The following is a 27,713-nucleotide window of genomic DNA, read 5'->3' as shown; positions in this document are numbered from 1 at the left end:
CCCCCCTCCAATGACAAGACGGAATTTCACTCTTCGAATGATGTGTGTTCGTGTGTGCGCGCGCTTCAAAAGACGCCTCAGGGGGTGTGAGAGCTGGGTCGGCCAGATTCCATCTGTAACCGCGTTCCCTTATTAACCGCGGAAGACGAGCAACGCTCCTTTTCAAAAGATAAACCCAACTCCTAATGACACATAATAGCGACAAGCGGCCGAAGAGGTTCCGTTGGGCCAGGCACTCTTAGATATTTATAAGACGTAGCGGGCACTCGGGAGAGGGGAGACGAGTTCAGTCCATGAGGGGGGCTTGCCGGAGACCGGTGTGATCATGGTAAGAGATTTTGCGCGGTTTGCACGAGAGCAAGTCATCCTGGTTAAAAATCAACTTTTTTACAACATGAATAGCAAACCGTATATCAGTTGATTTACTGTTGTCGTCGCTAAAGCTGAGCTGCGCAATGTTTCAACTGTAAACATGACTGCGTGTAATAAGCCACATGCACCGGCAGGGGGGCAAAACTGTCAAACTCCTGGGGGGAAGAAACTTAAAAACCAACGCGCCAAACTTTGTTTGTCTATGTCACTAATGCAGTCGGTGGTGAATGGGTTAAAACGGTGCTTCCTTTGAGAAAGTCAGAGTCAAACCGCTCAAAAAGCGCAACCACATTGGAGAAAAGCTGGAACCAATGTGTCACCCCCACCCCCTCCCATGGAAAGAAGCTCTGCCTTTTGCTGCGTTCAAATGCTCAGTGTACTACTAACTTATTTATAGGCAGAGTTGCTAAAGTTTAAGACATTTGGGCATTGTTTTTTTATAAACAATCCAGAACAAGCGTAAAGCAAAATTGCGCAATATTTACACTTTGTCATGTAAAATGTGAGGAAAAAAAACTACTGTTACAATTTGATTCAATGACAAAGAAGTTTAAATTCAGCTTTCATTGATGTATTTTTAAAAGATATATTTTCCAATCTTCTCTAAACACACACACACACACACACACACACACACACGTTGACTTCAACTAAGAACTCAAAATAAATGGAATGTGTCAGTGTCGTCAGTTCCTCAACGCAAACATATCTCGCTTGATTCTTGATGACGAGCCAATGTTACAGTTCACTAGGTAATTGGAAAGCGAAAAAAAACAAATAAAAATTGCCACCTGACCGGTTTGGTATGTAAAAATCCGTTGGAACAAGGCGCACTGAAGGCATCACGTAACCACACAGCTGCATGGGGCGAGAAGGAGGGGGCAGAACTTCCAGCAGAGGTTGCATTTCTCACATGCCTCACTCCAGCGTACAGTTGTTGGATGGTCTGGAGCGGATGGACTAAAAAAAAAAATGCGACGCGTAGGTCGGTCAGTTCAGAGGCGATGTGCCGAGCACGGCCTGCGATTGCTGGCGGCGGCTCATCTGTTGCGGGGGGTTTGAAAAGTTGACAACTGAAGTTTGATCAAGGGGTGAGTTGCTCTTGGATATAAAGCGAGCGAGGGGTCTGTTCACTTTGCTCGGACAAAATGTGCTGGTGGGGAATATTTCTGCTTTTTTATCATTTCCGTTGTGATGCCTGTTTTTTTTGTTTGTTTATGATCTGTAGGATTGTATGTTGTAAAGCAAAAATGTTCACAAACTACATAAGGAGTCTGAATGATATGGTATTTACCACGGTAAGGTCTCAGGTTGTATGCTCTCCTGCATGTCTGAGAGATGCATGGCCATACTAAAAAAAGTAGTCTCAAAACAACGAAAAAGGCTCCTAAATCTGCACTGCTTCTAATGAGACGATATATAAGACATGCGCTATATGCTTTTTCACCCCCTACATCCCAAAATTGCATGTTTTTTTTTTAAATATACTGTTGAAATGGCATTTAACTGAGTTTTTCGTCTTTTTTGCCATAGTCTGAGAACGCAGAGGAGCAACAGAGTCCTGGAGTCTTGGGCCGAATCGGGAATTGGCTTTCACCATGGAAGGGAAGGAGTCCCAAAACTCAGACAGAAAATTCATCCCCCACTTGCGATCAGGCGGTCAAGGCCAAGGGAGAGTTTTGTGAGGAAGACACGCAAGCCGAGGCAAAGAAACGAAAGTGGGAGGAGAAGGCACAATTCTCCAATCCTGATCAGTCTGGTCCCTCAAGAGACATTTTCCACTTTGAAGAAGCGGACGCCATCCAGTCTGCCCGCAGAGACGACTCTGTTGCGAGCGGCAAAGTGACTCCTCCTAAAGAGGAGGAGCGTTTATTTAGCAAAAGGCAGCGAATAGGGCAGGCCAAGGAGGGCGGTCATGCTACTTGGGTGAGCGGGAATTCTGAACGGGTTGCCAGTCATTTGAAGGATTTCCCCGCCAACGCATCCTCCTCGGAGCAGGGTGTGGTATGGAACTCTGACCGGGTTCATGGCCAGCCTTTGCCCCAGAAAACAACACAGGGAGGAAAGAAGCTCCACGTGTACCTGGAAGAGACCAGCGTGACTCATTGCGGTCAAGACACCTTGACAGGGCAGGAAGTGATCCGCACCACCATTGAGAAAAAGCTGCCCGTCTTATCAAAGTCGAAATCGCCAAAGTCGTCGGCGTTTGATTTGTCGCGGAGCTCAAATTCAAGAGCAGATGTGAGCGCGCTTGCAAATTCGAAGCCTGCGGTCGTGCCACGAGAGGGCGTAGCACAGAAACCACACAAAGACTGGCAGTTGGAGCTGGAACTCCGCACAGAGCAAACAGAGGCTTACGAAATGGGCCGGAAAAACTCTGCTAAAAAGAAATCAAGAAAGACCTGTCAGGGAGACGTCACATGTAGCCCTCAGGGGGAAACATCTCCCGATGTGCAAGAAGGATTCCTCTCATCTGACAGCTCAATGACCAGCCCACAGGGACAAAGTACACTGAGCCATGGCGAAGTGCAGCCTTTAGACTCCTCCTCCAGCCTCACCTCGCCGGCCTCACCTGGAGGTGGGGAAAAGGAGACCTCCTATCCCAAGTCTGCGGCCGAATTCCTGGGCTCGGAATCAGTCGCCGCTGTTGATAGCGGTGCAGTCATGGATGACGACGACAGTTTTTACAAAGTGGAGCGCAAGACAGAGACCCCGGAGTCCAAACGGAGAAGTATCAAGGTTTCACGGACACAAGTGAAGCTATTCCCCAAAAATGTGCCGTTGAACGCTGAGAAAAGTATAGCAGAAGTGGAGTTGGAAACGGATCAAGAGAAACATAAAGCCAATAAAGAGATCAAAACAGAAGTTGATCCAAGGTAAGTTTTCTATTACCTGTATTGTTAGCGCAGAATACGTGTTCAATACAGTGCAACGGGTGTGGAAATAATTTAACCTGCCCATCGAGTTTCCTAATGTGACACTGTGCTGGAAAGCTTAACACACCTTAATACAATTTATTTATAGACTATTTTTTTGGGCAGTATAAAACAAGACAATTCAATACAGGCACTTCAAAAAATGATAGTTACACACACACTTGTCAAAATTAAAATGTTCATTCTTCTTCCTAAACTGAGCCATGTACAGTTTTGATTATTCTAATTGTGGTCATATGCAGGGAACAGGACAAGAAACTCGATGACAAACCAGTAATTGGACGAATTACAGATAAGATCAACTTATTTGAGCACCAGGGAGCTGTGACGAGCCTCACAAGAACTTTCCAAAACCCTCGCAGCGCAGATGTCTCTCCTGCTAGGAAAGATGCCGCCAAGCTCAGAGCTGATTTTTTGTCATCGACGCAGAGGTCCAAATCAGCTGAGCGATATGACAGTGCTACGTCCAGTCCCTTACCACCCAAAAATGAGATTCCACTGACGGTGAAAGAAAGAGCGAGGAATTTTACAGAGGAATCAACGAAGCATTCAAAATCAATGCTGCCTCAAAAATCAGCCAAGAATGGAATGGCAAAAAAGTTTGGCTCATCTGCAGCCACCACTGCATCAAAGTCATCCAAACCCGACAGTCAGGGTAAACTGGATACGAAAGCAAAGACAGGGATAACACTAAAACCCGGTGGACAGGATACCACTGCTCTGAGGGCGAAAGGTTCCACACCACGGGAACAATATGGCACACAGTCTTCAAAGACGGCGGATCAGGGTACGAAACCCAACAGCATAGACTCAAGTATTGCGATGAAAGGCTCGGGTGAACACATAGAAGTGACCAACAATACAAGTGCACAGTCCAAAGCCACTGGCAAATCAGGGTCTCGTTCCAAGCGAAGAAAAAGTAGGGAGGCCACCAGTCCGGTGAGTGAAACTCGAGAAAGCAAGCCCAATCCAAGTAAGCAAGATTCCATTTCGGTCAAAAGTAAGCTAGACGATGACGTTTTTCAGCAACCCGATGAAGTGGAGGGAGTCATCTCCAATAAATGTACATTTGTAAAAGACTCGGAAAAATCCGATAAGCGGTTAACGTCAACTGATGCTAAAGTCACCGATAAATTGGTCAACAAAGTGGAGGCTTTACCTGAACCGACAACTGTCAACAAAGACGAAACCGATACCGCTGCCCCCAACAGAAAATCAAAGAAACCCATTGATGGGGTTTCCGTTACTTCAGCCCAAAAAGGGGCAATGGCAGACAAAGAAATTCTGTCACCTGAACAGCAGATCAAAATTACAGCAGAGGAGAAATCGGCCTCTCGCTCTGAGTCAGTTGAACAGAAGCCTACCCTGGTGTTTCGGATCCCACCTGCCGAAGGTCCAAAATTAGACGTGGAACCTCCTGTACCAACAAGTCGATTAAAACCAATCCGGCCCATTAAAAAAGACACAGAACATGCACGCCAAAACTTAGAAACAAAGCCAACGATTCAGAGTCAGAAAAAAGATGTTGATGAATTTGAAAGGTCACATGGTGACAATGGCAAGGCTGAAGAAAATCTAATCCCGTCGGACAAAACACAAACCCAAGCGACAACCCGGATTTCTCAGTCCAGGCCAGAAAATTCAGGTACAGGCAAAAGCGAAGCGATGGACAATGAGAAAAATCTGACTGGGAGAAGAGAGGATACAACGGCCAGTGGAAATGTTAAAAAAGCCGATTTGGAAAACAACAAAGAAGCTGCAAAGCTCCCGACTTCAACAGTGATTACCAACCAAACTGTTATTCCAAATCCAGAGAAGGCCGATATCACCGTCCTCACACAGACGGTTGGGGGAAAAAATTCTCAAGGGTCTTCCAAACAAGGGAAAGTACCACATGTGTCGGAGATGTCATCAAAATCTAAAGAAAGGGTCATAACAGAACATCAATTGCCGGTGATTGTAACAGAAGCGCGGGCTGATTGTGCACCCGCGGAAAAAGTAGATGGGTCTCAAAGTCAGACCGACAAGACGGCATCCAAACAAGAGTCGGCCAATATTTCTGTTCAAAGCACTGACGGGAAACCTCGGGGGAGTCAGACTCAACGTTTAGCAGCAAAGGCGGAAACTGCGGATGTTAAAGTCTTGACAACAAAACCTCAGTCTGAAGAAGCAGTGAGCACAAGTGATCCCTCTACATCCAACAGCTTGGACAAATCCGACGGAAGCCTTTCCAGCACAAGGACTATTGCGCATCCCTCGACTGCTAATGGTGATCTTCCTCTTCAACTTCAAGTCAAAGATGAACCGGTCAGTAAGACGAGTCCAACTATAAAGGTATCAACATCCCCAAACTCTAAAAAGCTCAACTCAGACTCAGCTCAGCCGTTATCCCCGAAGAAGATGCACTCGCAGCGAGGAGTAAGCAGGGATGACTCTTCGATTCAACAGGACGCTCCATCAAGTTGGCTCGATGTGGACTTTCCCAAGCAGAGACTCAAAGTCTCAGGGCCCAAGTTGAGCGCCTCCGTCAGCGAGAGCAATCTTCTGGACAACGATGAGCTAGACGATGAGGACTTTATTGAAAAAATCCAGAGGCTGTGCGCTCCCTTTTCCCTACCGCCTCGTAAACACAATCCGCTCAGGCCGCCCCAGCCCCCATTTGCTATGCCGGCCATCAAGGAAGACCATTTCGAGAAGACGTTTGACCCGGATGAGTTTAAATTTGGCCTGAGGAAGAAAAATCGATCCTTTAACACAGGCCCGAGCCTTTTAGCTAAGCTTCAAAACCCAGAAACCAAAAGTGGCGCTAAACCAGCGAGGGTGAGTATCACTGATCGATGTCTTTTGATTAGCAGTCTGGAATCTTCTCATCAAAAAGACAAGACCACAAAGAAAGAGCAGGAGAAAAGCCCGGAGGAGAAAGAGGACCACGTTGTTGTCAAGTCTCGCTTGCAGGGAAGCTGCGTACTCAACAGCCTCACCAGCCCCAGCGCCAGGGGTAAAAGAGATGGATTTCAGGCACTGTCAGAAAGTTCAAACACACGGGATGTGTCGCCCCAGCTCAGCCCTTCGTCGGAGTCAACCTCACCTGTTCCGACCACCACCAGTTCTTTGGCCGAAAATGTCACCACGCCAAACGGCAACCAAATCCAGCCTACAGCGGCTGCGGTCAGTGACTCAGGTCCTCCGTTTCCCTCTTTTGACGACATCAAGCTGCCAGACTATTTAGAGAAGTACCTCCCTCGGGAAGCAGAAAATTCAGTCCAGAGAATGGAGGAACACCCGCAAATGAAAGCAGAGGTTTGTTTGTTTTCTGTGATATTCTGAAGGAATGTAACGTTTCATGGTGTTGTCCCCACAATGCATATTTTAAGCGAAAAAGCGATTTGTGACAGTGACAAAACTTTGGGCTTCAAGTGTGTTTTTTTTCTGTTCTTTTTACTTTAAACATTAGGTGGCTGCAAAAATATCAACGACAGCTTTTAGCACAGAAGCAGATCTGGTTGTAAAACCAAATTTGAACCACCCGAATGCTACGCCTCCCGCTTTTGGAAATAGAAGTGGAAATCCTCCGCAAATTTACCCGGCACTTTCAGACTTTAAGCAGCCTGTGACTCAGAGGATACATACTAATCATGTAAGTATGGCCTCAATCACCCCTCCTCCCCTCGTCACACACACATATTACTTCTTTAACCATTGAAAGAATATTGATACAAATGCATCTGCTTTGTTTTTCTTGAACATGATCTGCTTTTGGCACTATAAGTGGAGTATCAAGGCAATTACAATTTGTACATGACAAAGCTACACTATTTCGCTGTTTAGTTTTTGTGCAGAGAGTCATCATTAGTTGCAACATAAGCTTCTCTATTTACACAAACAGTGGATCTTTTGTCCGTAGGGGAGGGGCCTTTTTACCACCGACAAAGACATTGCTGTGCTTTTGCCTACAGCTCACAATTGTTTGTGTTTCAACATCTGCGTCATGACGTGAAAAACTTCATTAAAAGGTTGCAAAGGCCTCGCCGCCATGTTACTTTGACGACACGCAAATGTAAAACATCCCCATCGGCACTCGGAACAGGAAAAAAATGGTTATGACTATCAACTCTGCACAAAGAAACACATACCAGCCTTGCAGATATGTCATTCTTTAGATTGTGCCACGTTAACGCCTCTGTGCTTTTGACTCCTAGGTGAGGACTGCCAGGGGATTTCACAAGCGACCTGGAAAGGTACGGTACAGACAACACATCAATGTACCGAGTTTGGAAAGGAACTCTGGAAAGACTGACTCGCCGTGCAGTGAAAACATCTGCTTTTCATATGTTGTACTAAGGGGGGGGGGGGGGGGGGTATAAATACATTTAAAAGAACATTTTGGTCCAAAGCTGGAGGTGATTACCGTCATGGGAATCGGGGCTGCCAGTCACCGGCGTAAACATGAGACTTCTTGATGGTTGAAGTAAAAATATTTTAGCCAGATTTATTTTAAATCTGCCAGGCAGGTTACGTTTTCTTTCTGTGAAAATGCAGTATGAGTATGATATATGGCGCGCGCTGTACTACGTGGATGTTTGACACTGGGTTTTGTAAATGTCAGCCTTTAACTCGACTCATGTTCGCGAAACAAAAGCAATGAATCTGTTTGTTTCATAGATTGTCCTGTTCCAAAATGCTGAGTTCAGTGGCCAAGCCTACGAGATCTATCGGGATGTCCCAGATGCGACTGAGCTCCAGTTCTCCAGTATCATATCGGTGAAGGTCATACGTGGATGGTAAGCTGTACCTTTTTGGGGCATGTCGAGTCAAATTAGTCGTGTTTTAAGGAAATCCGCATCGGCTGAAAATACCCCCATCCATGACTTATTTGAATTCTATATCAAATAGTCATCCTCGAGAATTCTTAATTCAAGTCCAAAGACTGTGATCATCTCCGATTGCTGTGACATTTGCCGAGCGCGTTATAAGATCAAGTTAGTTCACATGCATCATTACGGCTTACTAGGGGTCAATTAGAATAAAGACAAAGAGTGGTCCAACGGCATGCCTGGCAGCCTGCGGTCCTTTGCTGAGGCAACCGAGGAAGAAAGCGACCGTGAGCTCAGTCGACCTAGCAAAATAACTTTTTTTTCTCCCCTACAGCTGGATCCTTTACGAGAAACCAGATTTTCAGGGACGTTGTATCGCTTTGGAGGAGGGGGGCCTTGAACTGACAAACGAGTGGGCCGAACCAGAGGAAAACAACACCTCGCCCATGCTGATTGGCTCGATTCGATTTGCCGTCTGTGTGAGTGTGCCGCTTAAACGATTTCACCTCTTCTGACCCTATTTTTTATTTGATTGTTTTTTTTTTTGAGATGTTATTACCACACAGGGCCCCGCCATTTTGACTAATATGACATAATGGCCACATTTTTATTCACTGTGGGTTCCTGGACAGCAGCTAAATGTAACAACAGTCACTTAATTCCAGTTCCAAAGTAGCGATTTCAGGTACGGAGCATGCGGCAGTGCTGATAATTTCCGTTTTTGTCCACCATTCTCCGCAGGATTACTGCACACCTCATATCGATCTGTTCACTGAACCGGAGGGCCACGGTAGAGTGACAGCCTACCACGATGACGCCATAGAGACCGGATCATTTGGCGTCCCACTGAGCACCGCATCCATCCAAGTTCACTCTGGGGTGTAAGTAGCTCAGATTCAAGTGTAGTATCTAGAGTATATAAAAGCATTAAATGTTCTCAAAAATCTACAGTTCGCCTTATAAACCCATGCACCTTTTAAAATTATCAATATTCTGATTTCTCTGACGTATTATTTTAAATGTTCTGTCAAGCTCTCTGACAGATGCAGTGATTGTGAAAGCACCATATGAATAAAGCTATTGTATTCCTTTTAGCGTAGCTCCATCTAGTGGATGTGTAGTGTAACTGCAGCTACTGTGGTATGCTATTCTTTGCATCTTATAATGCAGTGCGCCCTATGTACGCAAACGGTTTTATAATAGGCCATTTGTTGACGTTGTGTCTTATACAGACACTCCCCTACTTACGAGCATTCGAGTTATAAACAACGGTACATAGGAATATATGTAGTATTCTCTACAGTTGTACATGAACATATCTTTATAGAGCATGTATTTTATTAAAAGTTTATCTTTCAGTACCAACCAATACAGGTTACTTATACAAGCTTTAAACATATTTATATAAACCTTAAACATACTGAAATAAGCCCTAAACATACATTCCATACAAAATATAGCACTGAAGCAACTTACGAACAAATTAACCTTACGAGCGACCGTTCGGAAAGTATCTCGTTCCTAAGTTGAGGAGCATCTGTACTTAGAAGTGGCTTATTTGCGGAAAATACGGTTGTCAACCAACTGGTGTAGTTATACAGTCAGTATGTGTTCAAAGACTGCAGTGTAATGTGCGCTAAACCCCCATCATCACGACTTCCTGGTTCTCTGTCGTCGCCTCGCCGTCACGTGCTAGCTTAGGAATGTCTGTCATGCCGATGCCTGTTCGAAGGCGGGAGGCGTGTGCCCAGGGTGAGTTGCTTGGAAAGTGAGGCGGCGGAATGACAGTGACAGACAAAAAGGTGCGGTGGAGAAAGGGGAAAATGTTAAACCACACGAGTGGGTCAGACAAAACATTTTGTGCTCAACGCCTGGAAGATGTTGATTGTCTGTGTTTTGTTTACGTTACATGACGCACCTTTCGCGGAAAACAAATTTCACTCCGTTTTTTTCCAAACAACAGGATCATGATTTGGAAAAAAAAATATGCAGCCATATATTTCAATATTGAAATTTTACCTTTCACACACACACACACACACATACACACACACACACACACACACACACACACACACACACACACACACACACACACACATATATATATATATATATATATATATATATATATATATATATATACATACAGTAAAGTCTCGTTATATCGATATTCAAGGGAATCCGAAAAAATATCGATATAACCGGGACTATCGATATATCCGACCCTGTTTGCATGTAATTTTCTCCGTGCGTGCATAGAAATAGTATCGATATAACCGGGACTATCGTTATATCCGATATCGATATAACGGGACTTTACTGTGTATATATATATATATATATATATATATATATATATATATATATATTTTATATATATATATATATATATAATTTTTTTTACACAATTTCTTTTTTCCCCTGGTTCTAGGTGGCTGGTGTTCAGTGATCCAGGGTTACAGGGAATGCTGGCTGTTCTGGAAAGAGGAGTGTACCCCGTACCTGAAACCTGGGGCTTCCCCTCGCCATTCGTGGGCTCCCTCAAACCCCTCAAAATGGTTCGTAGCGTTCGCAAGCATTTTTGCATTGCAAGTAGAAAATTCAAGGATGAGCGGAAATCTCTGTGACAACTTTTAAATATAAATGGCTTTTTAATGACGAGCTGAATGTTGTTTGGACAACTGTGCAGATATTGTCAAAGTATGAATGAGCAGAATCTGTGGCAAAATGTTAAGATAAATATCGTATTTGTTTCAGGGTGGTTTTAAAGTGGAGAACCCAAATGAAGTTAAGGTAAGGCGGCCAAATCCAATTAACTCATTCACTGCCATTCACAAATTTATTTGGGAATTGAAAATATGACATACTTTTTTTTCCACACTGGGGCAGCATTTCCCCTTTTCCATGTTAGTGCTTTGTTCCAGCTTCAGGTCTTGTTAAAACGCTATATGAACCAATATGTATGTATTGCATTATATTTTGAACAGACGCCCTCATTTCAAGCTCATGTAACTACAGACCCATATAATTTAGGAATGCACTTTTTTTCTCATGAAAGAATAGTCTAAGGTTTCTTACGCTGCTTTGAATGTTTATGTAGTCCTAAAACTCAATATTCTGTGGGTCCTGGAATTCAAGTGACAATGACAAAAACCCTGGCACTGGAGTGTACGATTATAAAAGAACAGAAAAGTGATGAATCCAACGTCTTTTGTGTGTGTGTGTGTCTTTAGTGGAAAAAGATAAATTGTTGTTTAATTTGGTAGTTTTCTTGTACATAAAGTCATTGAACACAATATCCTATGTGTCTTAAAAATTGCTTCTTATTTTCTTAACCAACACCCGTAATGTTTGCTGAAAAGACCGCCCGTGTCGTTCTGCCAGGCTATGGTGTATGAACAGCCTGGACTGGAAGGTCCCTATTTGGAAATCGACAGCGATCTTTTCAGCTTTTGCAAAGGAGACCAAAACAACGGCGATGACACTCGCAAGATGAAGTCTGTGGGTTCTTTGAAAATAATTGGAGGATTGTGAGTTTTTGTTTTTTCGTGATAATTTGCGAAATGTGGTGTATAGCCTCAGACATAATGAATACACAATTGCAAATATTATCTTCCAGCTGGGTCGGATACAGCGAAGAAGGGTTTGAAGGGCAACAATACATGCTGGAAGAAGGGGAGTACCTGGATTGTAGCGACTGGGGAGACTCTGGGCAGATTCTGTCACTGCGACCCATCCTGTCTGTGAGTTCCTTCAAAGTGGAAATCATACCAAAAAATTACATTTGTGGAATATAAATTAAGCAGAAAAAGTCAAACGTTTTTTATTCAATCAAGAGGCGGCCATTTTGTCCTGAACTGCCACTCGCTGTCGAATTGAAATCAATTTTTCAAAATCTTACTATATATTCTATTTTTCACATCTGTGATAGGATTTCATGTCACCACACCTCAAAATGTTCAGCAACAAAAACTTCAGCGACCGGGGGGTCAACATCGACCTCATCGTGCCCGTCATCGACATGGACGGCACGGGTTACGGCACCAGGACGCAGTCTGTGGACGTCGTTCGTGGCACGTAAGTCGACTTTATTTATTTTTTTTTTTTACCTCAAATCGTTTCAAAAATGATTTATCATCCATTTCACATACTTGGCCGATATTTCCTACGAACAACTAAGAGATCACTACACTATGACGCCGCCATTCCTTTAGGAATCTGACAAAGTTCTACGTGCACTGTGCACGTTCCTCATCCTCATCCAATAAATTTTGTGCTTTCCTGTTGCACTTTGAAAGAACAGTGCAGGTGTGTGTGTAGTGTGTAGGATTAAGGGCACCACACCCATGCACATGTCAACACGAGTAGGTTAGCTGAGGCTTTTCACTCTGCCACACCAAAACTATCTATCTATATAACGATCAACTATCTATATAACTATATATATATATATATCAACTATCTATCTATATAACTGTCTATGTAATGTTGCTGTTACAATGGACAGAGAAAAATAAATAAATGCATACATAAATAAATACATTCATACATAAATAAACAAATACATGCATACAGAAGTAAACAAATAAATACATAAATGAAAAACTATAACTACAAATATAAAAATACATATAAAAATTATAATTAAAATACGTATAAAAACAGAATTATCGTAAATATAAACATTAACATAAAAAAATGTACATAAACATTAAAATAAACAAACATACAAATAAAAATGCAAATAAATAAATAAATAAAAATAAATAAAATACATAAAAATAAATACAAATAAAATAAATAAACAAATAAATAAATACTGTTATCCATCACAGACAGGTGTGAGTTCTGCCGTGGTGATAAGGACTGCAGAGTGGAAAGTCCAGTTTCTTAGCTTTGATCAGACGATGCTACAAAGAAAAAAAAACTACAAGAAAATATGCAATTGGCATTCTAATCATGCACCGGTGATTCCAGTGAGAAGGAAGCGTTCTGTCACGACATTGAATGTTTGCTCTTGCGTGGTTAACATGTTTTTGGCTCGCACGGCACGCCCTTGTCATGAGCATGCTTGTTTGTCATGTCTGTACGTGATTGGTCTCCTACGCTTGCTGGCACACAAAAAAATGCACTGGAAAAGTCAACAAAAGCCCTCACTTGTGTTGAAAGCAACGTTCAGTGAGTCATCCAGAAAGAACATGCTTCAAATGTTTGCCAAAGAAGACAGCGACACGGAGAGGTGGCTGCTACCTGGATCAGTGTTGGGAGATGAAAATACAAGTTCTTTGTCACGTTTTTTATTTATTGTGAAATCAGCAAGTTTATCAGTAATCAAAATTTGACTAGTGAATATCGAAATTGGCATCCATTTTATCTTTAAGCATATTGGTTATATTCTGGTCCCCGGAAGAAAAAAAAATGGTGTTTATATATCAAGTATCGTCATAGTTACAGTACGAATGGGATTTATTGTTCAGTCAATCATGTCTTGAAGCATTTCAAAGTTTTGTCAATCAAGGAAATGTCAAATAAAATAGACCACATCATCTGTGGAAACATACTCTCTTGCGAAACAAGTACAAAAAAATGACAGTTGATATTTCTTTTCTTAGCTGGGTAGCGTTTGAAGAGCCTGGTTTTTGTGGGGAGTCCTACATCTTGGAAAAAGGATTATATGGGAACCCGGAGGACTGGGGGGCACTAAAGGACCGGATTGCCTCAGTAATGCCCGTTGTGCTGGTAAGGCAGCTGTTTTGTGCTACTCATAAAAAGAAAAACACATTTCGCTTGTAAAAAAAATATTTTCACCGTTTTTTAAGTTACTATATACCTACAGTGGAATTTCAATTTTGATTATTTTCCTGCAGTCTTTTCGAATGTGATGCAATGACTTATCCTTAACCGGCCTAAAAGTGTCACTGAAATATTTATTACACTCCTAGACTGATTTTGAGGGTTTTTAAGAAAATATAGACATGACATTCAATCCATTCACTTCCAAAGAACATGAGACATTGCCATTTTTTTCTTGCACTGCAGCGATGAATTATATGAGTACTAAAATTGCTTCGCTTTGTGCTTGTCCCCAAACAACTGCACACCGATTCACAAGGACAACCACAAGCCATTGTAACAATTTAAACCATTTGAGTCCTTTTTTCCCTAGTTTCTCGAAGCTTTGAAAATATACAATTTCCTTAGTTGTGAACATTTTTTCAAAAGAGTTTAGCTCTTACCGTTGACGTTTGTCTTGATGAAGTGGGGGGGGGGTGATTTTACATAATGTTGTTGTCACATCTGACTTAAACAGCACATTTCTACTTCTGCAGACGTGCGTGAGCAGGTTTAATAATAATGCATGTACCCGTGTCCGTACTTTTGACGTCCCTGGAGCAACAACCGTTGTCGATCCGAACAGAGAAATATTAATTACATTTTCCTCGCACCCTAGTCAAGTTGCGCATGTGCAACCAATTAAGCGTTGGGTCTGCATCGTGACGCTAAAATCTGGTGCATCACAAACAACAACGTGTTATCTTCAGAAACGTTACTTGCCGTTTTTTTTCTTAGTTTCTGGGAGTTGTTACGATAATTTCACTCGGTCCTGCACTTTAAAAAAATTGTGTGCGTTATGTTAATCGTCGAACCTGGGGCGGTGCTGAGACAGCACTTCCGAACTTGTGATACATTCAAAGACCTTTGCTAGTTGCGTGAATTTAAATAACCTCGGTTTTAAATTCTGAACGGGATAAGCGGAAAAAATATGATTCAATGAATGTTTTGAATAAAAATTATATATATATATATATATATATATATATATATATATATATATATATATATATATATATATATATATATATATATATATATTATATATATGTCATTATATGTCATTATATGTCATTTTATTGTATTTTTTGATTTGTTGTTATTGTTTGTTTGTTTGTTTTTAATTATGTATGTATTTGTTTATTTGACTATTTGCACTAATTGTACAGACATCCGATCGGTGTACATATATTAGCGCCCGTGTTAAAATGAGAGAGGTAAAGCAAAACAATTGTAGTCAAATACAAATTTAAATTGACTTTCATACAATGTCACTGTTTAATGGAGCATGATATATTATATTATAAATATTTTATATTTGGATTTTTCCCCCCGTGTAGTCCTCTCATTCTCATTCAGAAACTGCCATCACTGACACTGATATTAAGTGCATGTGACAAGTCCCCCCCCCCTCCCCCGTGTCCTTACTTGACACATTTTCATCTTGTTGCTCCTGCTCGAAAGCATGTGACACAGAAAAATCCAGAACAAATAAAATAGCCACAAAATGAGGAAAGGCTTGTCAGATGGTCTTGATGACTCATTGTGGGCTTCCTCCCTACAACCCCACCTCGCCCTCTTGGAACCACATGATGATGAGTTTCCATTGTTTTGCAGTTAAAATCTCAATCAAAGGTTGCCTGCATAGGATTGATGGTGTTGTGAAGAAGGGATAAATAAACTCACTGTTGTATTGTGTTATGTTTTTCAGGATGACTTTGAAAACGTGGCCAAATTCAAAGTAGGTTTTTGTCTTTGAGAGAAACTTGAGAGGGTGCTTGCAATGAATGATTCGGGTGTAACGGGCCATGTGTTCCTTACCCTCAGGTGCAGCTTTTCTCCGAGCCAGGCTTTCAAGGCAGTCTCGTCACTTTGGAGGACAGTGTGGCTACCTTGCAGCAAGATTTCTCCGTGGCCTCCTGCAAGGTCCTGGTAGGCAGGTGAGCGTTTTTTTTAAATGTGGTCTTGATATCATTTCAGTTTCCCGCGATGTGTCGTTTATTATTTGATATTTACGTCCCTTAGCTGGCTGGCGTTTGAAGGTCAGGACTTTGCTGGCAGGATGTATCTGTTGGAAGAGGGCAACTACCAGGATGTGAGGGCAATGGGTTGCGTCAACGCGAATGCCGCCATCCGTTCTTTACAGACTGTTGGCTTTGTAAGTTGATTTACTGCAAAATTACACAAACAATCATGATGCATTTACCACCATTCGTGAGCATGAACAATTTAATATCAAATATATAGGTCAATGTCAGTTGGCTATGCTGCTGAGTCATCATTTCAGTACTTATTCACTGTCAGACATGTGCAAAACTGGGTCCACTGCAGTGCCAGGGTTTTTGTCATTGTCACTCAAATTCCAGGACCCACAGAACATTGAGTTTTAGTCCTACATAAACATTCAATGCAGGGTAAGAAACCTTAAATTATCTTATTATATCAGAAAAAAGTTATTTCCTAAATTATACGGGTTTGGAGTTATATGAGGATGAAATGAGGGCAGCTGTCCAAAATACAATACAATACAAACATATTGGTTTATATAGCGCTTTAACAACAGCTGAAGCTGGAACAAAGCGCTGGCATGGGAAAAAGGGAAATTCTGCCCCCTTATGGAAGGGGAAAACATTGCCAGAAGTCTGGCCAGCGCTTTATCGGCACCCAAGCAAGAAAAAACAAAACCCGAACTAATTCGGGAGTGGCACTGTACGTCTTTTTTTTCAATTCCCGAATAAATTTGTGAATGGCAGTAAATGAGTTAATTCAAAAAGTATAACCCATAAAAATAATATTTTCCCCCCAGAATACACAAAATGTAGTTGCTCATATATACATAAGTTCACAACACTTTCATAATCTTCTCATGAAAATAAGAATAGAACACTATTTGTATTTGTTGCATTAAGGAGCCACACATCTTCTTTTCTGAGTCTTTTAGCCTGTCCTTTGCATCAAACGCACACACACATACACATACACATAAAGGGGGATACACAGGAGCAAAGGTTTGAGTGCCTGTTTCCATGGTAACAGCACTGAAATCGCCATTTGACTTTGCATGGCCTGCACCCGCTCCACCTGTTGTTGTTTTTTTCACCCTTCCCCCCTTTGGCAGGAGTTCTCTCAGCCGTCCATCATTTTTTTCGAGCGTTGCGGTCTGCGTGGAAAGCGCTTAGTGCTGACGGATGGATGCGTTAACCTTCAGCGGGCTGAGGGCTGCGCCCGGGTCCAGTCGGTGCTGGTGGAGGGTGGCATGTGAGTATATTACTCGTTGCATTGGCCATCCAGGTGTTAATTACTAAATTATATGGGTCTGGAGTTATATGATCTTGAAATGAGGGTGGCTGTCCAAAATACAATGCAATGCATACATATTGGTTTATATAGAGCTTGAACAACAGCTGAAGCTGGAACAAAGCGCTAACATGGGAAAAAAGGGAAATGCTGCCCCCTCGTGGAAGGGAAAAACATTGCCAGAGGTCTGACCAGCGCTTTATCGACAGTCCCGCAAGAAAAAAAAAACATTCAGAAATGGTGCTCTACGTCATATTTTCAATTCCCGAATAAATTCATGAATGGCAGTGAATGAGTTTAAAACAAACCGGTTGCTAATTGTTGTCTCTGTTTACTTCCTGTGTTGTCAGGTGGATATTATATGAGGGCATCAACTATCGAGGCGCTCAGATTTTACTCAAACCCGGTGAGGTGCCCGACTGGCACCAGTTCAGCGAGTGGAGTAAAGTCGGATCACTCCGTCCACTTTTACAGGTATGTAAGGCCCCTTCTCAAAAATGCACATGTGCATGTACAGGTATAGTTTCAGCATAGTAGTGTCCCAAGACACTACAAGCTCTACAAGCGTCTATCATGTGATGTTAGTCGTCTAACAGAAACACTGAGCTTTTTATTATGGGTGTCTTGTTGCACAGAGGCGCGTGCACTTCCGAGTAAGGAACAGACAAACGCAGCTTTTGATGTCTGTGACGGGCGATCTGGAAGACGTCAAACTGCTGCGAATTCAAGAGGCAGAGGAGACGAACGGTCTCGAGCAGATCTGGGTCTACCGTGGCGGCCATCTCTACTGCAAGGTACGAGTGGGATCGGTTATAATTCCTGACTCAGCTAGCAGAGTGTTATTGACTGATGACCGGGTGGGTTTTTCAGCTCCTCGATGAATGCTGCCTGAGTCCCAGCGGCACTGTGACCATAGCGGGAAGTCGTGTAGGACTCACACCAGAGGTGGACAACCACGTGTGGAGTATCACCCCTGAAGGTTTCATCCGGTATATGCCGACGTCTGATCTGGTCTTGGAGGTGAAAGGTGAGTCTAAGCTGGTAAATAATTAACACTGAGAGATAACTTTGGATGGACTTTAACACTAAGCAGTCTCTCCGTCAGGATTATAAGTGTTACGAAAATATGTATAGTATCAGGCAATATGGGGGGAAATGCTCTTTGAGGAGGGACAATGGAATTTGACATCTGTCAATCATATAATAGCTTTGTGTTCAAGTAAAATGTTTCCAGTTTCACACCGCGTAAGTAAATTTGTCTAAGAATCTGTTAGAAAATTGTGACATCATTTTTATGAGACAATAAAAAGGTTTTGTTCAAAACTTGGCAGGGAAGAAAGTAATCTGCTTAGTTAGTACAATTTCGTACGTTGTCGACATTGCCCTCTTGTGGAATAAAAAGGTAATGGCACACGAGGCTCTATTTCAGGGAAAACACATTTTCTTTCAGGAAATTAAAAACATGTTGATACAAACTAACTCCAACAACATATATTTTTTAAAAATATATGTTTAATATCGCACTAGACAAATACCCCACACATGAAAAAATAAACTAACATGAATTGTGTTCAAATAATGATGCACCATGTATTTGAATATGTTTTGTCTTTTCCAGGTGGACATCATTATGACAAAAACCAACTGATTCTCAACACCCTGGATCCAAACAAAGCACACCAAAAATGGGATATAGAAATTATTTAAGACTATTAAACATGCACAAAGACCAGTGTTCAAGGACCGTGTGTATATTTGCTGACAATGTTCGCTATGTAAAGACCGCTTAAAGAATGTATTCCAAGTCCTATAGCTCAAATGTTCTCCCCCCCCCCTTTTTGCAGTGAATGAATCAATGTACCCATTTTGTAAATTAACTTAAAACAGTGTTAATGCATCTGATGCATTTTTATCCTGAACGTTATATCGCATTTTCTTCAGCAATAAAAACAAAGTTTGAGTTACCTCAGCTCACCTTGTATGATCTTTTAATATATTCAAGCCCGCACAACACAACAAAATCACTAGGAAATTGCATGCACTTCGGGGATAATAATGTACAGCCTGCAAATACATGTTTATAGTGACCTAAAGGAGAAAAATGTACAGCATTTGCTTTTAAAAAATGTCAACACAGAATGTTTCCTTGTCAATATGGCCTTTTTCACACTCAATCCTAAAGCGAGGCTATGTCATGGCACTATATTGCATTATCTTTTTAGGAATTGGGAAGGTCTGCTATTAGATGCCAAAGCAACATCATCATACGCCTAAGCACCCATTCAGGCATTTTGTTATACAGTCTTCAAAAAGGGTTGACGGTTCAATTTTTTCAAAGATCTAGTCCCTTTGAAGTTTGCAACCTGAGGTTGTACATAGAAGAACTGTCATATCTTTTGTTCTCTTTGCGCCGGAGCTAATTTTGTGTTACCGTTTCCTGCGCCTCGTTCTGGCGCATGTCTTGCTCTTCTCCATCTTGCTCCTCTGACACTCTGACCACAGTTTTGCCTCTGGCGTGGCCGCTCTCCAACTTCTGGAAAGCCTGAGGGACCTGGCTGAATGCAAACTGGGCCTCCACCACTGGCAAGATCTGTGCACACAAGCATGGCGGAGAAAACACAGTCACATTTTGGATTTAGTCTACGTGAACAAATTGTCAGAATTCCATGGCTTCCAAATGTGGGAAATGTGAGGGGGAGAAGTACAGAATTGGATTGGATTGGATTGGATATGCCTTTATTAGTCTCACAGTGGAGATGGAATGTGATGAGGCTGGACAATCCTGAGCAGGTCCGGCCTGTTTTTCTAGTCAGCATCTTTCGTTATTACAATGAAAAGCGAGAGCTGGCATGTCACGCTGGAAATACTTCTGACTGATAGCGGCACTTCGGGTAAGCGTGTGTGTTCATAGCTGACCACCAGGACAAAAAGCCCATCCGAATAGTTGCTCAGCACTGTGTAAAAATCCATTCAGATTCTATCAGATGGCAACCCACAAGCACAGCAGGAATGTCAAGCGCACTCGGAAACAAAGCTGCCGGGAGATTGGGAATGTATGGAATCCTTCTTTTGTCTCCGATTTGAATTGGATGCTTTGGTTGATGTTTTGAATTGGTTGTGAAGCAATACAGTACCTTTCCGCTATCTACCAGCTTGCTGATCTCATCCAGGGCGGTCCCATCTGGAGTGTAGAAACCCCAGCGGTAGAAGGTGCCATTTGATATCATATTCTGAGAGGGGGAACAGCATGAAGACAGTCATGGATAGCCATAGTGTTGTCATTAAGAGATTAAACAGGCATAAGAAATATGAATAAAGAGATAGAAATATCATAAATAGGGACTTTTTCATGGGTCAATTTTAAAAAGATCTTAAATCGACATGGCATAGGATTATACAATAAGTGATTTCACCGAATAAATATCCCTTGTGAGATGTCCTTGAATCCCCCCCAAAAATGAAAGTGTATTCTATTTGAGTGCTTCCAAATGATTTGACAGTAGAGGGCTCAGCTGAGCTGTGATGTCTTATGAGAGAAGCTATGAAGTGAGGGTGTGACCACAGTGGTTAAGACGCTCTGAATTGTCCAGCTGGTTGCTGCCATGGACAAAAGAGGCGGGGAGGCGGCTTGGCAAGAAACACACAAACACTGCTATTTGCTGGGAGGGCAAGATCATGTGGTGTGGAGTACAGGGGGGTTAACATTTGGCTACAATCTGCACAAACACAGCATACTGCTGCTTCAGCACTCGGCGCATGATCGCCACCCACACACTAACGCCCCCACGCCCGACTCTATCTTCCTCATGTACTGTTGCTAGAGCAGAATAAAGGAAGTGGACTTAGTACAGTTCTCAGTCAACATACATACAACAAAAGTTTCATTTTAAGATTGAGTGGGAAAATATATGGCTTGCGTTATAGTTTTGATTTTTTTTTTTCCTTTGAAAACATTACCTGTATGACTTTGGTGCCCAGGTTAGATCCGGCGTCAACGAGTCCATCCACTAGACCGAGAGAATCAGTTTTGAAGAGCAAAGGTGTTACCAGCGTCACATACTTGGCCCCAGACCAGGGTTTGAGCAATCCTACTGCCCACTCCTCAGCATCCCCGCCCACGCCGTCCAAAATCACGTCAAATCTGGCAATGCGAGACCATAACGAGAGGTTTCTTTTGAATTTTCTTTGTTCACGACAGTGTTCATTTGTTTCATCCTCACAGCTTCAACAGGGCTTGACTGATTTTGAGCTCTGGCCTTAAATCTTGGTATCCATGGAAACTAGAAAAACTAGGGGGGAAAGTGTGCCGCATGCGGTTGGTTGACTGTGAGATGTCAGCTGGATAAATGAAGACACTTTAATAGGAACTAGCATGCTACAATTTACAATGCTATTTAATAGTTAATATCCACCCCCACCGCCCACCCACTTAATCAGAGCAATGTCATGAACCTCTCCATCATTTCCAGCTGGTCCACCGCATCTTCCGCGTTATAGTCCACCACCTCATCGGCTCCGAGCCCTCTAACGAGGCCTTCTGCGTTTTGAGAGCAAGTGACTGTAACATGGGCACCCCAGGCCTTTGCCAACTGCCAACACAAAAGGATAAAAACACTGAAATAACCACACACACACACACACACACACACACACACACACACACACACACACACACACGCACACACACACACACACACACACACACACACACACACACAAAAAAAAAAAAGCCCAGAATCGTAACTTGGGATGTCCCACCTGAATTGCAAACGTCCCAACGCCTCCTGAGCCTCCAGTAATCAACACTCTAAAAAGGAAGAAAAAAAAATTTAATGGTAAGAGAAATGTGCAGTTAAGAACTTGTAATTCAACAATAAATTGGTTTTATTTTTAAACATGATCAAAGCTGCAGTTCTGGATTTTGGATTGGATTGGATTTGCCTTTATTAGTCTCACAATGGAGAAATTTACATTTTTACTGTTTAACTGAGTTGAGCTTGCCTTTTATTCAAGGAGCTGTCTCTGCAAAGACCACCGGCATTCACAAGTGCAGACAGCACAGTGCTGGCTACGTAGGGGATGGATGCCGCCTCCATGTGACTCAAACTTTTGGGCTTATGGGACACCTTTAAGAGTTCATCAAGCGTCAGTGCGTTCTCAAAAGCTGCTGGAATAATTTGAAAATAAAGCGCAGCCGTGCGCTCACCTCAAACTCTGTCAGATTGACAAATTCTGCCAGACTTCCTTGTTTCCACGGGGGAACAGCAGCCCAAACCTGAAGCACATCACTTTGATATTTCAAACCACTGTCGCTTTAAATATCATTAATCAGTTGAAGCTGAGAGTTCATTAGTCATCCATAGAAATATTTCTGCAATGATGTAATAAGATTACAGGAAGAACATTTGCTTATAATCATATTGTACATTCGCTTCGCATGGAATCCTCATAAGTGAATTACTCCCTGCGCAGAGATGCTAATCCACGCTGAAAATGATATTATCACATTCTACATGATTGATGAGTGGAATATTATCAGAAAAACAAATTTGGTATTTTTGACCAAGTCTATCTAACCTTTCACATTTTCTTCACTGATGGAAGAAATTGGAGGTCCAGCAGCATGCTGCCGCTGATTTGTTTTAGCAAAGAGGTTCCCCTGTATAATTTATTTATTTTTTGTGCGCATTTGAAGCATTCAAAATGAAAACGCTTCGTGGGAACAGCTGTATACCTCATCTCCTGGGACAAAGTGTGCAACCTCAGATCCGCAGTCCACCACAACACCAGACACATCTCGACCCAGGATCAAAGGGAAATCACTATCACCGTCCATTACAGAAAAGGGGTTCTTTCGTAGGTGTAGCAATTTAGCTCCATAACCAGCTGCAATTAAGAAAGCAAAGTGATATTTATAAGAAGTTAGACTGTTGTCATGCCTTTCAGTGAACTGGGCGCTTACCTCTCATGGCGACATCTAAAGGGTTAAGACTGGCAGCGTGCACTTGGATCATCACCTGGCTGGACGAAGTGATCGTGGGTACTGGGATGTCTTCAGAGTACCTGAGCATTTCATTCCTGCCAAACTGGTCGATGACCCATGCAGACATGCAGCTCTGTGCTTGAGAAGCTGAAGTGCTGACATGTTTTCGGAAGCACCGTCCACCCCGGGCTGCTCGCGTTTGGGTCGAACTTGCTGCAGCGATTCTGAATAAGGGAAGCAACCTGACATGTGCCATTACGACGGATCGAAACTCAAAACCGTCCTTCAAATGACAAGGTCAGTTTTTGACACATCAGCCTGCAAGATGCAAGACAGGGGACAGTTTGCGAACAAGCAGCCGAACGTCCTCCTTCTGAGTGAGAAAAAAACTTTAAGACAATTGTTTTCTCTTGTCGGAGTTATCCGGGGAATATTGAATTGCTCGAACGAGTATTAAATCACGTTACAGAGGGACAAGACGTTGTAAAAACAAACTGCAAAACATTGTTTTCGTATGCTAGCTAGGTGGAGACATGACACATAACCTTTCAACTCTCAGCAGCAGCAAATCACGTTTCTCGATGCTCACAATTCTAACCAATAGGATCACGCGGTTTTACCAGACGTCATCACCACTGTGTCTTGGGTTTCCCCGCTGTCATTGATGAGACAAAACACAACAATTTAAAGTTTAAATTGCGAGTAACAAGATTGCAAAATAATTCACACTTAAAACAATAGTTTTCCCTCTACTTTTTTAGCTGCATTACAGTCTTAATTTATTATGTTAATTCACACTAAGATTCATATGAATGACGTCACCACTCGGTAACACTGATTCAAAGTATTGGATTAATACAAAACAATGTAAAAAAGTTAAAAAAAGCGGAAAAGTGAACAATAACCTATACATGTGAAAAATGAAATTAAACAATTACATTAAAATTGGATGAAGACAAAAATCCTAGACAGTATCCTGTTTACAGAGCACATCATAACACGAATCTTCCTCAAACCGAAGTGAAAAATAAACAGAGAAAGACAGGAGAGGGCACTAATTGACCAATCATTATCTGGTTATTTTAATGAGTCGATTCAGCACGAAACCAAGCAAGTCACAGTGCTGTCATTATGATCACAGCTCCCAGGGGAAAGAGGACGCGTTGGAAACTGGGTGCTTTGTCTGCACAGGCTCATTACAGTGGGCCTGCCTAATGAATTATTACCCCTGACTGATGTTCACATAAATAGAATCCTGCTTTACTGATAGTGCTAGTACTGATAAAGCAACCTCTTTGCTTCGAGCATTAAACTGGTTAAAATCAAACATGATTATGTTATACTGTATATTGTACAGGTAGGTATGTCTTGAATTTTACATATGATAAATTAAGGGTTAATTAGTGCACCAAAGTAAAAATACGATTGAATTAACTTCTTCAGCGTTGAAACTGCCATTTTAAAATGTTGTTTTACTGCTACTATTACCGAAGTATATGTGACCCTTGATTTAAGCTATGTCCTTTGTGAATATGAATAAACTCAACATTTGTTTAAGGCAGATTTATAAAAGCCCGACTGGATTTACCCCATGTTTCACGTCAGCTGTGCAGACGTGAAAATGAGCCACCTTTATAGAAATGTCAGTGCCGGCTGTTGAATTGGTGGAAGGAGCACAGGCGGTGTTGGGCAGGTGGGCAGTGGGTCAAGCTGCAAATGAGATACAACCATTTTAGCAGCAAATTTTTGCATGGCGTTCTGATTGAATTACTGTTATTGGCTTTATTTCATATGGAATATATATTAAATAGGCTCAGCTTGAAATTCCAAGTGTGCTTCCTTCTTTTCACGAATTTGTCTGAGGAACACTCCATGTAAATGAATAGTATGGATATGGACTATGCTTTTTTTCCATGTTTGGGTGTTGTCGACAGCTGAATGCAGTACAAACAAAAGAAAAATGGGAGGAAAGTGTGGCGCATCAGGCAGATGGTGCCACAGAATCGCACTCTCACGCAATAGTCAACAGTCATTGTGTACAGGATTATTCATGTACACTGTAAGGCACTGAATTGTCATGTGGCTTTCTTTCAACGCACCCCCCCCCCACCACCACCCCACGCGAGTGGCGGTTATTGCCATGCAACAAACAGGTGCCAGTGCACCGCATCAGGTGTCCTTCCTAAAGGTTAGACAGGGATGGAAGGATTCTGCGAAAGTGAGGGCCAAAGAGGGGTGGGGGGGTGTCCTAGTTATCCAGTCGCTCTCTGCGGTCCCTTCAGTTTGGTTGCCATGGACAGCAAGAAGTACATCAGTGCTCTAAATCGGGGACCCAACCTGATTTGCTTATGGAATCAGGTTAGCTCTTTTAGATCACAACTGACGTGTTAAACAGGCCAAACAAAGTCCTCAAAAGGGAGAGCTTCAATGGTGGCAGAGTCAATATTCATTAAATATTTCTATTAAAGCCTTCTGGTGTTGTTTGTGTTCACTATTGACAGAGGATGAAGCAAATGAGCTCCAGTGTTTGAACAACAAAACAAGGGAAAAAAAAAATCATAAATACACAGTGTGACTTGACAAGGGCCATTATCAGGCAGCTTTCCATGACTAGTGGTTTTCTTTGTTTGGTTTCCATGGCAACCCCAGATTGGAATCCCTGAAACCTAAGCCGTCAAACGAACAAGCTAATTGCTGTCTGATTGTCGAGCCACTTATGACGACTGAAACCAACTAAACAACTTATATCGGAGCTGATCCACTTAAGCTGTCTGTTGGTACAGCATCCCGCGGGGGACAAAAAGGAAATGCAGGTGGCCATCTGGCAGGAAAGAGCATTCGAGCAAAATTCCCAAAGCACTACTCCAGCAAAAAAAAAAAAAACGGTACTTCTTATTTCATTGCAAAATTCCATGCGGCAACCAAAAACAATAACATGCCAAACATACACAAGATATTGCAAATTTCCCCATTGTGGGACTATCAAAGGCTTTCTGATTCTCATTCTGATAGAAGGAATAAACATTGACCTATTAAGTAAATGACATGAAGAGTTGATTACAAGCAGGAAGGCGTCCAAAAGATGTGACATTGTGTCGCCTTTACTGCAAAAAAAAAATCCAGCTTATTTTACTGTACATAAGGCGATGTGTGCCTATGCTTCAAAACACTAACTGTTCTCATTATTATCTTTATTCACATATCTATTTTTTTACTAAGCAGTAAATATTGATTAGATTACAATAGATTAGATTACATGAGCCTTCACAGTGGACAAATGTACATTTCACAGCAGCAAAAACAAAATACAGGAGCTGCTGTAAAGGCAGCCAATCTCGTGGCGCCATTTTGAAATCAAAAGAACAAAACAAAAAACAAAATTATATATGACAACACAAAGACAGAGACAGTCATTCAATTTTAGACACTTTCTGCACCCTCTTTGTTGTATGAAGCAGTTCTATATGAAACAGGAGAGGAACAAAGCGTGCTTTTCACCAGTGGATCAGGGACGCCATGGTGAAATGTGCCAGTCTACTAATGTTGAAATGTTTTGGTCAAATGTTCTTTTTTAACCGGCGATACTGTATTTGTTGTTTGCTACGGGGAGGCCGGCTTTGCAAATAATGCGAGTTATTTGGTTTGCAAGGACTGATTTAAATGTGTGTAAATGGCCACAGTCAACAGGTTGACATCACGGGGTCATGAAGGCATTTGAAAGAATTTGGGTTTGCTAGGATGGACATTTAAATGACAACCAGCAGGTAAACATCTTCACAATATACAACCTGGCATATTGAAATCATTTTGTGACATAGTATGTACTAGTCTGTTGAAATTAGACACTTTACATTTGGTAATTATGAGTCACCCCAGACATGCGACACTGCCATCTGAATAATTCACAAACTTCACGAGCAAACCTGAAGCCTACGGATAAAATTCCAGAAATTCAACAAATGACAAATTCTGGTTTAGATCATATGGAATCCTCTGTTATAAGAATTAGAGAAATAATTGTAGTTGTCTTTATTTACAAATGCTGGTGACTTGCAGTCACAATTTTAAAAATATAACCACAGTACTGCCCTGTGACATGTTTAAGTAGTCTCCTGGATGCCTTTTCGCACTTTTGTAGGTATAAACGGATTGAAGTTTAGATGTGGAAACGTATGTTGACATTGTCTTTGTCACCACAGTAACTGCCTTAATAATTCATGGTGACACTGAATGATTAATGTGTTTTTTTTCTCATCATGAGAGATAACTTAGTCACAGTGGTCAATGAGGATAAGATTATGAGTATTCTCGGGGGGAGGTTACAAAAAGCATAGCACAAGGACTAAACCGACTGCCTAATAGGAAATGCATCAATGTGCTGCGTCAGCCTCCAGAGGTTTGCCGTGAAATGCCTCATGTGATTGTTGTAGCAATCGCCGCTTTCGTGGTCAACCCTAATTGACCAAATATTTGTCC

At 42.0% G+C, this 27,713-nt stretch overlaps 2 protein-coding genes across 4 annotated transcripts; one reads left to right on the top strand and one right to left on the bottom strand.

Moving 5' to 3' along the window:
• The first annotated feature begins 147 nt into the window (after positions 1-147).
• LOC148883730 (uncharacterized) lies at positions 148-19,223 on the top strand. Of its 3 annotated transcripts, none has more exons than XM_089021343.1 (23): positions 148-328; positions 1,601-1,670; positions 1,906-3,248; positions 3,551-6,608; positions 6,763-6,945; positions 7,508-7,546; positions 7,971-8,089; positions 8,457-8,601; positions 8,864-9,003; positions 10,557-10,683; positions 10,883-10,918; positions 11,510-11,655; positions 11,745-11,868; positions 12,057-12,202; positions 13,738-13,864; positions 15,669-15,698; positions 15,785-15,897; positions 15,983-16,115; positions 17,076-17,215; positions 17,605-17,728; positions 17,890-18,048; positions 18,125-18,281; positions 18,873-19,223. In XM_089021343.1, exons 2-23 carry the CDS (start codon positions 1,623-1,625, stop codon positions 18,959-18,961), a joined length of 6,726 nt encoding a protein of 2,241 aa, XP_088877469.1. In that variant the 5' UTR covers positions 148-328; positions 1,601-1,622; the 3' UTR covers positions 18,962-19,223. The 3 variants fall into 3 exon arrangements, with proteins under 3 accessions (XP_088877469.1, XP_088877470.1, XP_088877468.1); XM_089021342.1 differs by lacking the exon at positions 148-328 and adding an exon at positions 1,100-1,463; XM_089021344.1 differs by lacking the exon at positions 1,601-1,670 and having other exon boundaries at positions 185-328.
• A 128-nt stretch (positions 19,224-19,351) lies between these two features.
• Positions 19,352-23,801, bottom strand: LOC148883729 (NAD(P)H oxidoreductase RTN4IP1, mitochondrial-like). The gene is made up of 9 exons (XM_089021346.1): positions 23,217-23,801; positions 22,989-23,140; positions 22,461-22,529; positions 22,256-22,380; positions 22,013-22,061; positions 21,707-21,843; positions 21,212-21,395; positions 20,389-20,484; positions 19,352-19,844 (listed from the first exon to the last, which is right to left on the bottom strand). Exons 1-9 carry the CDS (start codon positions 23,491-23,493, stop codon positions 19,671-19,673), a joined length of 1,263 nt encoding a protein of 420 aa, XP_088877472.1. The 5' UTR covers positions 23,494-23,801; the 3' UTR covers positions 19,352-19,670.
• Between the last annotated feature and the right edge of the window lie 3,912 nt (positions 23,802-27,713).

Source organism: Hippocampus bargibanti, linkage group LG19 (genome assembly GCF_051943395.1).
Source record: "Hippocampus bargibanti isolate YZ-2025 linkage group LG19, ASM5194339v1, whole genome shotgun sequence".
Taxonomy (NCBI): Eukaryota; Metazoa; Chordata; class Actinopteri; order Syngnathiformes; family Syngnathidae; genus Hippocampus; species Hippocampus bargibanti.
The sequence above is the reverse complement of the archived record's forward strand: the minus strand, read 5'-3'. Positions and strand labels throughout refer to the sequence as shown.

What these genes read in the sequence shown, in the direction of transcription:
- LOC148883730 (XM_089021343.1), top strand. Translation starts at nt 1,623, where the DNA reads ATGTTCACAAACTACATAAGGAGTCTGAATGATATGGTATTTACCACG. An exon ending in CACTGCGACCCATCCTGTCT is followed by an intron (nt 11,869 to 12,056) that starts GTGAGTTCCTTC and finishes CATCTGTGATAG; the next exon opens with GATTTCATGTCACCACACCT. An exon ending in CAGTAATGCCCGTTGTGCTG is followed by an intron (nt 13,865 to 15,668) that starts GTAAGGCAGCTG and finishes TATGTTTTTCAG; the next exon opens with GATGACTTTGAAAACGTGGC.
- LOC148883729 (XM_089021346.1), bottom strand. Translation starts at nt 23,493, where the DNA reads ATGGCACATGTCAGGTTGCTTCCCTTATTCAGAATCGCTGCAGCAAGT. An exon ending in ACTTTGTCCCAGGAGATGAG is followed by an intron (nt 22,530 to 22,988) that starts GTATACAGCTGT and finishes GATGTGCTTCAG; the next exon opens with GTTTGGGCTGCTGTTCCCCC. An exon ending in TGGGCACCAAAGTCATACAG is followed by an intron (nt 20,485 to 21,211) that starts GTAATGTTTTCA and finishes TCCCCCTCTCAG; the next exon opens with AATATGATATCAAATGGCAC.